The following is a 12,819-nucleotide window of genomic DNA, read 5'->3' as shown; positions in this document are numbered from 1 at the left end:
TAACAGCTACTTTTTTTTAATGTGGAGTAAAAGCTGTTTAATAATGAAAATGATTATCTGACACCCCTATAAGCCATCAGATTCCTACTAGGAAGACAGCTAGGATTGTCTTGGTTAAGGAAGAGCTGGTTCATTTAGTAGCGTGCTCTTAAAGGAACGGGATCTCTGCGAGCAATATGTCGGCTAACTAAAGACAGGAAAATATATCTGCCATCTTCAAGGGAAAAAGCCAAGCCATTAGTCTGGACGGTGAGTCCATGTATCACGGCCCTACACAGGAGAACCAGAGCCAAAACAACGGGTTCTTCCTGCCCTTCCAACTTGCAAAGGACGAATGGTTTGCACAAGCTGTGGGCCTGGGGCTGGCGGCTCTCACTTTGTGCTCCAAGGCCTGCTCACTCTCCTCTAGGTGCTGAAGAGGACAGAGATGAGCATCCCTGCTACAGCGTGCGGTTAAAAAGAGGTAGATGGTGGCAGGGTTGGAGAAGGAGAGGAGCTGGCTTTTGTAGGAGCCCCATGGCATGTACTTCTTAGCATATTCTGAGGGAAGGACCATAAAACTGGCTGCTGTGCTCAAAGGAGGCTTACTCTGTTGCTCCCTGAGCAGTATGAATGGCAGCTACGCCACTGGGGTGTCATTTTGAAGTCGACGGCAGATCCATGAAAACAATACAAAAAATTTTTTTCACTTTCGTCTCTATTTTTTTTTTTTAAATCCTAGACAGGAAAGGAGAGAGGCAGCTGATATCGAGACACCAGCATAAATACCTGCCTTGTTACATATCTGTCACTTGAAATATGTGTTTTGCTTGTCAGTCTTGGCTCCTTTGCAAACCGTTCTTAGTCTTCTCCCATATCATTCTTTGAGCCATGTAAGGAGACACAGTAAGGAGATATAACAGTGGTTCTGTGGTGTGTGCCTGGCGGTAAGCTTTCCAGGGTGTGCCACCCCATCATTCTAGCTCCCTGCAGTAGAAAGCATTTAGATACTCTATCATCGATATGGAGGGAACAAAGGCCCCATTGCAAATAATAATTTTGCTTCAGAAAATCCAAGTCAAGAGAACAAACCCAAAGCTTTTCTTGCAGACTTCTGGTGTATTGGATGTTTCTGTGTGGATTTGGTGAAAAAGCGTCTCTGTTGATCTGTGTTCCCTACCACACTGTCTCTCAGACCCTGTGTCAGCTTTCCTTTAATCACTGTGAGACCAATGGGATTTTCCCAACCTTGGGTCAAAACGGAGGTTTCTATCTCCAAAAATACTGTAAAGGCAGGACAAAACACACATTAGGCGTCGCAGCAACCCTCTCCTTTGGAAGCAGAGACTAAAAGGCACAAACAGAAGAATAACAAGTCAGCCCCTTGCAAATGCAAGAGGCAAATGCAAATGCAGGAAGTCATGGGGACCAAGTCCTTCTCAGTCTGTGTTTCAGCCAGGAAGAGCAGGACTGCATACATAGAATTGCTTGACACTTTCAGAATTCAGTAGATCTGCCAAAGCCCATAGCGTTTGCTTGCTGTGTGTTTCGTTTGCTTGTGGACGGTGGATAGCATACTCAATACACACACACACACACACACACACACACACACACACACACACACACAGAATATTTTCATGACCGTGGATGTTTCCATTGGGTATGGGCAGCATTATTATGGGGACTCTGGTGCTTACTTTTGAGGGACTTATGATAGTCCAAATTCATTTGAGCAACCAGGAAGCAATATGGTCAAAATAATGCAGTGGGTTTTTGTTTGTTTCCCTGTTTGCTTGCTTGCTTGCTTGTTTTTTAAGCCTTGGTTTATTTATATTCAGCTACACAGCACATCTCCATGTCTTGGGATTTCAAAGCCTATTACAATGTCAAAAAAAGCACCAAAGAGACCAACGTATGTCTCTGACTGCTTATTTTGCCATGTAAATGATATTAATAAAGCAATTCTGACTAAAATATATAGACAGTTTAATTTTTAAAGATAAGAGAATCTCTCTCACACATGAACACACAAAAGCATAATATCAGGAAAAAGATGAGTTAACCAGAGGAATATGAAGCCTTTCAACACTTCTCCACAGTCTATATTTACTGCTTCTTTGACAGGGACCAGTGAACCCACTCTGCCTGGCAAACTCTAGATTCCAGGCTAGCTTCAGGAAACTAATGACCTCTGCCATTTGCCAAGGGTGTAACTGGCTCTGAACTTAGGTTCTCAGATCCTGGTTCCTTGTCTTGGAGTGGGAATATGAGAGTAGTCATTCATGCAGACTCTTAAGAATTAGATCCTGTCTGTCCTTCACACTGGCCACACACTAGACTTAGGAAAAGTCTTCTCTATTTGGTTAAGCCTTTCCTTTCAACCTTACAGGCCCGTTCCACCGCAGGCAGACCTTTAAGAAGATTGCCTTCGCTCGCTAGCCGTAAATCTCCCACACAGACGAGCATTCTGGAGAAAACCCAAGAGAACAGGGCCAATGACGTTAAGAATAAACGGAAGGCCTGTCAAATAACGTACACTGTGAAAGAAGAGCCTGTTCCTAGAACACAGAGTGAGGGCACTTGTGTAGCCTCTTCCCCTCTGGGTACTCAGCCTTTGCCTCCTGTCAAACATCAAACTCAGCCTAGGACTCACAGGCCCCCTGTGGCCAACTGTGACATCAGCACCCCTGGAAATTTTCCTCTGCCGCATCAGTCTTTATTAAGCAAAGTAGTATGATGTGCTTTGTGTTCCTGTCTGCAGACATTTCCTAAGTTCCTTTGAAGCTTGAAACTTCTGTTTGTAGATGTGAGAGTGGATTGTTCTTGCACCATCGTAGAGCTTATTTTCCTTAATGAAGCCAAATTTTCTATCTCTGCAGCACACATTTGGTATTAGACCACAGGGGGTTTGCTTATATTGTATAATAACTTCTCAGTTTTATGTCTCATCATCAATGCAGATTATTTGTTAAAGATTTATTTAACGTGAGTATGCTGTTTTCACATACCCCAGAAGAGGGCATCAGATCCCATTACAGATGGTTGCTGGAAATTGAACTCAGGACCTCTGGAAGGAACAGTCAGTATGCTCTTAACTGCTGAGCCATCTCTCCAGCCTTCAATTCACACTCTTAATGAAGATCTGAGGATATTTGAAGCAAAAACTAAGGATTTATGCTTTAGGGTTTATATGTTTACTTATTGATTTTTGAGGCATGTGTATGTATGTATGTATGTTTATGTGTATGCAGATGCTTGTATATGGACATGAAGGACACATATGTGGAGACCTGAGGAAAACCTTAGGTATCATCCCCATTTTGTTTCAAGACAGGGCTCTTCAGTGGTCCGGAGCTCATCAAATAGAGTAGGGTGGGTGGCCTCACGGTGAGCTCTAGGGATCCATTTTTTCCAATGCTGTGATTACAAGAATGCACCACCATGCCTGGATTTTTTTTTTTTTATGTGGATTCTAGGAATCAAATTGAAGCCCTCAGGTTTGTGAGGCAAGCTTTGCTGGTAGATCCATCTCCCTAGCTTTATTTGTTCTTTCTGAAACTGGGTCTCCTGTCACCCAGGCTGGCTTTGAGTACTGTAGAGCGAACTCCTGGTCCCCCTGCCTCCACTTTCCAAGTGCTAGACATGTGCCACTCTACCTGGTCTGAAGGTTTGGTTCGGTGTGTTGATTCAAAGATCAGGCTCTTAATTCATTCTTAAATGTATTTTTTAGGCTGCAAATGAGAAGTTGTCTGTGTTTAAGATATGCAATAACAGTTTTAACAGGAGTCTAAACTGTGTAAACATTAGGCTGAGTTCATTAATGTATCTATCATATGATCTATTTACTGCTTTTGTGATGAGGATATCTAAAATCACCTTGTTAGAGATTTTCAAGTGTGCCGTGCATTATTGATTGTTATAGTCAACAATCTGTCCTGTGAATTTTATGAACTTTATTCCCCAGAGGGCCTTTTAAGCCCAACACCATTTCCTGGCCCCTACAGCCAACATTTCACACTCTCTTCTTGTACATTCAGGGTTTCGTTTTTTGCTTTGTTTTTGTTTTAGAGTCCACATGTATGTGATACCAAGCAGAATTTCTCTGTCTTATTATCCTGAGCATAGCCTACCTCAAGTTCACAGCTCTTATAACAAGCAATTATCTTTTTAAAACCTGAGCAGTATCCTTTGAGATAGGCATACCATGCATTTCCACCCCATGATAGACACTTAAGATGAGTTTGTGTTGTGGCTATTGTGGATCTCTATGACACACTCTTTCCATTTTTTATTGTCTGTACACCCAGAAACGGATGATGGATGTTTCGGGGCAGTACTTTCAATTTTGGATGGACCCCCACTCTTAGTTCTGAGACTGTCCCCATCTCTAATCCCAGGCACAGTGCAAAAAGTTCCTCGCACCTCTGCTTCATTGTCAGCTTTGATCTTTCCTTGAGACATCTCTGACCTTGTGCCTTTTTATGAGCCCATTGCCCTGCCTCTGATATGGAGACACGTGATCTTTCACCTTGAAAATGAAAATGAAATCAGCTTAGTAAGACGTGAGAGCTGCTCTCTTGGTTTAAATTTGCATTTCTCCAGTGATGAGTGCTAATCAGCACCTCCTCAAGCATCCATTGGTTCTTGTACATTTAACCTGATGAGTGCAGCAGCTTCTTTATAATGTAGTTATGTGAATTCTAATGATTGTGTTGCTTACTCATTATTAAATAGTTAACAAGAAGTAAGGATAGGGGCAGACAGGTCTAGTGATGTTCAAGTTGATGTGTTTGATAATAGGATGGATTAAGAAACATCAGTCGGTGTTAGCAACAAACTTGGAGCCCAAGTCACCTGCATTATGTCAAGATTGGAAATGAAATGTTTTTTAAATAAATTTAAAGTGAAAATTTTTTTTGAGAATTCCATGTATGAGCACTATAAATTTATAAAATTTCTACTATTACTACCTGTTACACTCTTCCTATAACCACTTCCTCCACCTCAAATTTTTGACCTGTACATTATTTATTGTTACATATATAATATCTATATGTATGAATAAATATGTCCATTTGAATCCAAAAATAAAAAAAATAAAGAGGCAGTAGCAAGATGAAAAAAACGAAGTAAGGATATGTTTTAAATTATAGAACACCAGGCATCTGATAATGTCACATTTTCTGCAGTTAGATGATAAAAATATATGGATATATGGATATCATAGAGGAGGAGGGTACTGGGTGGAACCCAAGGCCTCACTCAGGCTAAACAACTGCTATATCACTGAGCTGTGTGGTCAGCCCTTACATGAAATTCTTTAACTATGTGAAGTCATTTGCAGTACTTACAGGGCTAGTGCCTCATAAAAAGTTTCCCTGTAGAAGAGGCTAAATAGAGTCAGTTTTCTGAATGCCCATTTATAGATGGGATTCTGTCCTCTCAGGTCATTTTTTCTTTTTGAAACTTAGCAGAAAAATAAATGTCTATAATCACAAAACAAGAGCCTGAAAAGTCTCTTTACACATTTTATATATATACAGGTTAACTTATATATATTAACATACAAATATCATATGCCATCTTCAGAGAGCTTGTGCCCTGTTTGTAAGCATGTGAGTTAACTATTGCCCAGAATTCTATTTCTAGATCAAAAAGTAAATGCTCTTTTACTAATTTCTCTGTTATTTAGTTTAAGATTGTGGGCTGTGAAAGTCATTAGGAAGGCTGAGCTGGTTTTAAGTCAGGGCTGAGATGGTGTTTAGTTGTTCGTATGTTGCTGTCTAATTATATTTTGTTACTCTGTATTAATGTCTGATTATCAGTTTAATGATGTTTTCACGAACTGAGAGCTATCCTTGGAGTCAGCGCTGTTTTCTGGTGTGCTTTTGGCATCTGTAAGTACATGGTAGATGGAGAATCACATATGTGCAAGGGCAGAGTTCTGAATTCAAAGGACTTGAATTTGAATCCTCTTCAAATTTCTTTATAGACATAAGATTTTGTGTTTCTTGGCACCCCGCTTTCCTCAACCAAAATAGATAATAACTAGGAGATACTCAACTCTGAACTTCTTTGCACAGTGATTTATTTGACAAATATTCATTATTGTTGCATATGGTTGGTGACTATTTACAATTATTATCATGATTTAAATTTATATTATATTGATAAAAATATTTTTATAAAATTTGTGGGTATTTATTTGTGCATACATGCATGCGTGTATATGTGTGTGTGTATGTGAGTGTGTGTGTGTGTTATATGTATTTGGTACTATAGATTGAGCACAGGACTTCATGTAAACTATTGAAGTATATCTCAAACCTTTAAATACATTTGTTTTTGAGTCAGGATCTTGCTAACTTACCCAGGCTGTACTTGAACTCACTCTGTAGTGATAACCAGGCACTGATTTTTTGTTCTTTCTGCCTCATCTTCCTGAGTAGCAGAGATTATAGATATGTACCATCAGGTTTGAACTCTTACTTTAAGAAATAACAGGGTCTGGTGAGTGAGACATGGCTTTTATCCCAGCATGCAGTAGGCAGAGGTAGGTGAATCTCTGAGAGTTCAAGGCTAGCCTGAGCTACATAACAAGCTGCAGCCCAGCCAGCATTGCATGCTGTGTTTATAAGAAAGATAGAAAGAAAAGAAGGAGGGAGAGAAAGGAGGAAGGAAGGAAAATGAAAGGAAAAGAAAGAAACATCATAAAGGCCTCCATCACTGAAACAAGGCCAATGTCTCTCGATTCCAGTCTTGAAACAGTTACTGAGGGAATCATACCGGGAGCTGAATCTGGCTGAGCGTGGTCTTTTAGATGGCCCGTCTCCGTATGTAAGTGCTGTACGTAAGAAGGCTTGCTTTTTTGAGTCTCTTGTCTATATTTCAGGTTATTTAGTTCAGAAATATCGAGAATGGAAAACAGCATGGTGAGGACTACAGAGGTGAGAGTCAGGTGACCAGGTGCGAAGGATGAGAACACTGTTGTTTTCCTTGTCAACACATGCCACTGAGCCTGTCCTGCAGATCCCCAGTAGAACTGGCCCAGGAGCCAGCAGGTCCTTCTCTTTTGAGACTGAAATGTGGGGCTCCCTGTGGCCACAAGCATGGCTTTTAGTTTGCTCTGGGGATCAGAGTAGGGGAACAAACAGAGGACACCTCCTTCCATTTCAGAAGACTCAAGACCAATGGAACACTAGTGACCTGTAGTGGCTTATTCTGTACGTTCTGGAAGTTTCTGCATGCATTTCTTTCTGTAGTTATTCCCTAGGTACCAAACTGCTTGCCACAAAGGTGGTCCTCATCATTAGCCTATTGTAAAATCATCTCTCCGCTCCTTGTACCACAAGCCTTCTAGGAGCTGGTTTGGGGAATGTGGATCCTTTTCACTTGCTCAGGTATAAGCTGACAGTTCAAATGAACTGTTCTCAATGAAGGTTATGTCAAGAAAGACATATGCAAAATAACTACATTCATTTAATGAAAAAATAAAATATTTTTCTGATGTGGGTGCGGCAGTGCTCATTAGAAATCTCAGTACCAACAGGCCCAAGGTAGGCACATTACAGATTCAACATCAGCATGCTATACTAAGCAAACTCTATCTTTCAAGATAAATAAAATGAAGTGACAGAAATAAATAAAACAGGTTGTGACTGGCTAGATTAAGAAATAACCACTGAGATTTAAGACATCTTTTCTTCGACTTAACGATGCTGGGAAATATTGCAGAGTCTCAGGTCCGAGGTTTTCCCACTTTCTTCCAAGAAGAATGCCATGTGACTTCTTGCATTTCCCTGCTTCCCCAAGACATGTCACACTGACACCTTGCTCTTACATCCCTAGTCTCCTGGAGCTGACGTTACCCTAGCAACAGCACCCACAGGGTAATATTCCCCTGCAAGTACAGTGACTGGAACACGAGCCAGTTGAACAGTTTCGTAGGGTTTTTTATTAGTAGATGATGCACACGCCTATGTTATGTACAACTCCTGGCCTATCCAAGGCTTACACATGACCGTACAGATCACTTGATGCTAATCACCTACAAATGTTAGATGGCCCAGGGTGCTCTCACAGAAGCCAGTTCAGTAGCTGGTTCTTTGCACAGCATTCCTGGCTAACATCTACAATGGGAAGTCTAGAGAAAGGTGCAGGCCCAGAGCTGAGAACCCTTTTCCACTTACAGCACATCCTTTGTGCTTAAAAAGCAACGCTGACACCGGTTGGTAACTAAGGAGACCCTCTTTTGTCCAGGGGAGATGGACAATGGTTAACATCCCGGACAACATGTTTTCAACCCAGAGGCTGGGAAGGACATGTACTGAAGATAAAGATGGAAATACTGTAATAACCACTGGGATTTTCTTGCAATGGAACGTATGATTTAATATTGATCAAAAGTGGTCAGAGAACTCTCAGAGCCTTCTAACACTGCCTCTGGTTTGTTTTTCAGACATGGAGATGACTTGATTGTAACTCCGTTTGCTCAGGTAAGCAGACCTTGAAGTGTGGAGGCGTCTCAAAGATTGACACATTTGACGTGGAGATTTTATTCTGATTCTCAATGACTTTATTACGTACACTGGTGTAGATGCAAATTGTTTGGCTCATTCAAATAACTAAAAGGCAATGCTGGAGAATGAAACCTTAGCCCTGCAGATGTGCTTTGTGTAAGGCTGTTAGACCCGGGGAGTGTCTGTACTTCAAATAACAAGTTATCTAAGGGAGATAGTACGTACTTAGCGGGCCGCTATCTCCTTAAACTGGAATTAGCACCAGACGGAGACTATATCGTGGATTAAATTACATCTGGTATAATTAGTACATGATCTGCATTTGAAATTCAATAATCCTGCTCAACCTGATACTTTATTTACTCCTTTTTCACATGTGTTATTTGTACAAAGATTTAACTGAGCAACACATTTGGGTTCTTCATGTGTAAGAGAAGAAAATATTTCAACTCTGTGATAGAATGTGAGATGTGAGATGATAAAATGACCTAAAGTGTTTAAAATAGTGTTTAGGAATATCTACAGAATCCATCTGTTATTGAAATGTCCAAATTATAACCAGATTTAGGTACTAGCTAACATCTAAACTCTTTTTTACTCTTAAGTTTTGAACTTTTGAACTTTTATGAAAGCCCTGAGGCACCCTGGTCCACAGGGAAAAAAAATGTGCCAGCTTTAGTTAGCTTGTATGTTTTACCTTAGAATGATTCTGCTCTGTGCTCAAATCTTTCAGTGTGTTTTCTTAGGCGTGAAGGAATCCCTCTTACCTGTCCCTCATGTCCACTGTTCATCTCTTCCCTTTGAACATAGCAACGATTTAGCCAGAGCCCTTAGGGCTGATGAAGAGGAAAGAGTTATAGCTGTTCTGGGGAGCCCACTCTGCATTCAACTGCTTACTTTCCTCAGCCCCACTGGCTTGGGCTGCTTTCTGAAACCTAAACCTGCTAACAAGCATTCAAAGCCTAGCAACCAACACCCTTGTCCCCTTTGGATGCAGGAGATACAGCTGTTCTGAAAATAGGAGCAAATGTGTTGTCTTGCTTGTACCAAACTATGACAGCTAGATAGTTTTGGGGTGGCAGAGGGAGGGCATGGATACAGTGGCTATTGTTAACACAACAGAAGTTAGTGTTCCATTAGGGTTAGGTCGCCAACAATATATTTGTAAGCTCCTGTAGATCCCTTCCCGTTCCACCTCCATAGCAGTGATCTTGTAGCCAAGTTCATTGACTGCATGGGGCAATGGGGAAAGTTCATTGTTTTCTTTCATTTGCTTTTCATTTCACTTTTATAAAGCAAACAAACAAATCAACAACCAAAACAACTTGTGTATCATCAGGATGAATTATAGCTAGCAACCTTGTATATTCTTACTAGGCTGGGATTATGAAAGCACCCAGAACTCTCTGACATAGAGAATCAATTACCTCGTGTGTTTTAATAAAAGTATAACTTGGAAAGAGGTTTGATTTTTCAACAGAGGAAACTTTTTTTTTTAATCCTGTAAATAATTCTCCACTAATTGTTTGTTTCCTGAAGCGACTCCTAAAAGTCTTTGACCTCACAAGGACACACCATCTCCTCCCTGCCCTATATGTCACAGCCTGTGTTGTGCTGCCACCCAGTGGCATATGCTGTGCATGAGCTGGGAAAAAAAATCCCAGAAAACATTTTATTCGTTCACTTTAACTGTTTAATGAAGCCAGGAATTTTTTTCTGCCAACATCAGTGAATCCCATTGGCTAGGAAATGTTTGAAAGCACCCAAAGAACCTGAGACATGTGTGTGTGTGTGTGTGTGTGTGTGTGTGTGTGTGTGTGTGTGTGTGTGTAAATGTTCCCATGCTGTGGCCTAGTCCGTGAACAATATTTTCCTGTAGTATTAGCACGCTCATTGTCAGGATTTAGAATTTTTCAGCATTCCTTTTTTGTTTGTTTGTTACCTTAAGCAATTACACACTTGCTGGAGATGGCTGAAGAGAAAGCAATGACTTTAATTTTTAAGCCTAAGCCATCTGGAAGAAACTGTAGGGACTCTTTGATATTAAGCTTTAGAAAGGCAGGAGAATCCTGGGCACTGCAGAGCCTGCCTGCAGCGTCTAAGGCTGGCCTCTGAGTCTATGGCTACCCTAGAACACAAAAGAACCTAAGAGCTTAACCCTTCACCCAGGGGTTCTGCTGAACCCTTTTCCTCTTTTGCTCTTCCTCTCTCAAGGCTGGCTTCTGTCCAGTGTCCTGCGGGACAAGAGTGTTTAAGAGAAGAACTTTGTGACATTTCTATAGAGAATGTCAGTTAGTCACCCAGGCCCAGGGCAACACCATGTGTGACGGATTCATCTGAGAAACTTCTATTTACGTTTGTGCCAGGATCATATAGCTTACAAGAGTGGAAGATATTCTTAACGCTTAAATAGAAAACCATTTTTGTCCCGCCACAAACCAAAACAATGTTCTTGTACTCACATCTGTGTGTCTTCAAATGTCATTTACCACAACAGAGTATACAGTTGCATATGCAAAACTATAGGCTAAAAATCAGCAGGCCAAAGGCCGGCAGCTGGAGCCTGGGGGAGGTTGTTTTCCTGTTTCATTTTGAAATGTGTCATACAATCTGTGTAGTAAATATCTAGAGCAGAAATAATAATAGTAAAACAAAGTTTAAAAATGGAATAGCGTCAGTGCTTCAAATACTGCTTAAATGCCCCTTCCCAAATCCATTTGTCTGTCTCATTCCATTCATCTGTCTGTCCACCAAAATAGCAATCATTTGATTTTTTCCAGATTATGGAGCACAGTATAATTTACCTGACAACATTGTTGTTGTTGTTGTTTAAATTCTTCGATATCTAAAAGATAGGAATTATCTAAAATAAATGCAAAAAATGTGCATACTAAACCCCCCAAAAATTCAGTTTAATATCTTACTAGTATAACAAAAGTTCAAAGCTGACAGACAGGTAAGGTATGGTAGTTAGCATCTTTAATCCAAGCAGCCCAGGAGTGGGGCAGGTAGATCTCTTCATTGGAGGCCAGTAGAGTCTATAACAGTGAATTCTTAGACGGCCAGGGCTGTACAGTGAGACCCATCTCAAAGCAAAACAAACCTCTCTACAGAAAAGATTTCATTCATAAATTAATGTTTTCCTGAATCATTTTTTCAAATGATTATAAACTATGAATTACCTGTAAAAATACTAAATTACTAAATTACTACTACTACTACTACTACTACTACTACTACCCAATGGCCAGATGCTGTTGGGTAAACACAAAACTGTTTTGATTAAAGATCTCAAAATTCTGAGGTTAAAATCTTTTTTCTAGAATAGGGAATAGCCAGCCAGCTGACGCAATTTAATTGTATTTAAATACTTTATTAGCATGTTTGCTGTTCACATCTTAGAACACAAATTAAGTTGTCATGATTTCACGACTGGATCGTTAATCTTTTTATTTCTGCATCATTCAGAATTTCATGCCTCATGAAAGTCACTATGGTCTGACGTCAGCAGCTAGCTATTTGGATACTCCGTCACAGGCGGTGTGACCTTTCAGAGTTGTGTGTGATAATGAGCCAGGTTTTCCAATGACTGGCTGGCTTACTAGGAGGCTCCATGAACTCCTTCAGGGGGACCGCTGAAGGTCACCACTGGTGCAGAGCATAAACAGCTCCCTTTGACTTGCACAAGTTCCCGTCAGCCTCCAGAAAACAAACGCCGGAGACACAGAGTGGCTTTCGTCTGGGCCACTGTCCGATGAAGAAACACGGGGCACAGTTCTCAAACCCCTAGGTCAGTTAGAAAACTGAGGGTTCTGTGTATTGCCACTGATAAGCATTAAGCAAACTTCCCATGGTCCAGATAATTAAATGGAAGTTTCCATAATAAACACACGGTCACCACATACTTTTTGCTTATGCAATGTCATTGGCATTAACCTGTAGTTTCTGTTAACTGTCCAAGCAACCCTAACGGGGAGGCAGCACTCTCTTTTACACAGAACGTGTCATACCAAGTATGTGCATTTATCACATGACTTATACCAGGACATGTGAAGTCTTAACTCATCATGTGTGAACTCTTAACAGGCACTGAAGTCTTATTGATGCATCTAATCTTACTATGGAGTCCACCCCCAAGAAAGTAGCTGGTTCAAGGAGCATACAGGGTCAACAGGCTCTTGTAACTTCTCCCCATGGCTGGCTTCCCATTCCTTAGCCATCTTTTATTTCTGATTTGAGTTGGAATAAAGAAGGAGCTATCAGACTTGGGAGCATCTACTTGCTGGAATATCCACATACGTGTGGATCTATTGCATCC

The 12,819-nt window shown here is 40.8% G+C and overlaps 1 protein-coding gene across 2 annotated transcripts in view; it reads left to right on the top strand.

The window, feature by feature from the left end:
* The window catches only part of Pde4d (phosphodiesterase 4D), a 529,631-nt gene that overhangs the window by 330,089 nt on the left and 186,723 nt on the right, over positions 1–12,819 (top strand). For both annotated transcript variants that reach the window (XM_052160119.1, XM_052160120.1), the window contains exon 3: positions 8,441–8,477. In XM_052160119.1, the coding sequence (XP_052016079.1) occupies positions 8,441–8,477 (37 nt within the window). The remainder of the gene's footprint in view (positions 1–8,440; positions 8,478–12,819) is intronic.

The sequence above is a fragment of the Apodemus sylvaticus genome, chromosome 16 (assembly GCF_947179515.1).
Source record: "Apodemus sylvaticus chromosome 16, mApoSyl1.1, whole genome shotgun sequence".
Classification (NCBI taxonomy): domain Eukaryota; kingdom Metazoa; phylum Chordata; class Mammalia; order Rodentia; family Muridae; genus Apodemus; species Apodemus sylvaticus.
This window is presented reverse-complemented; position numbering and strand designations above follow the sequence as displayed.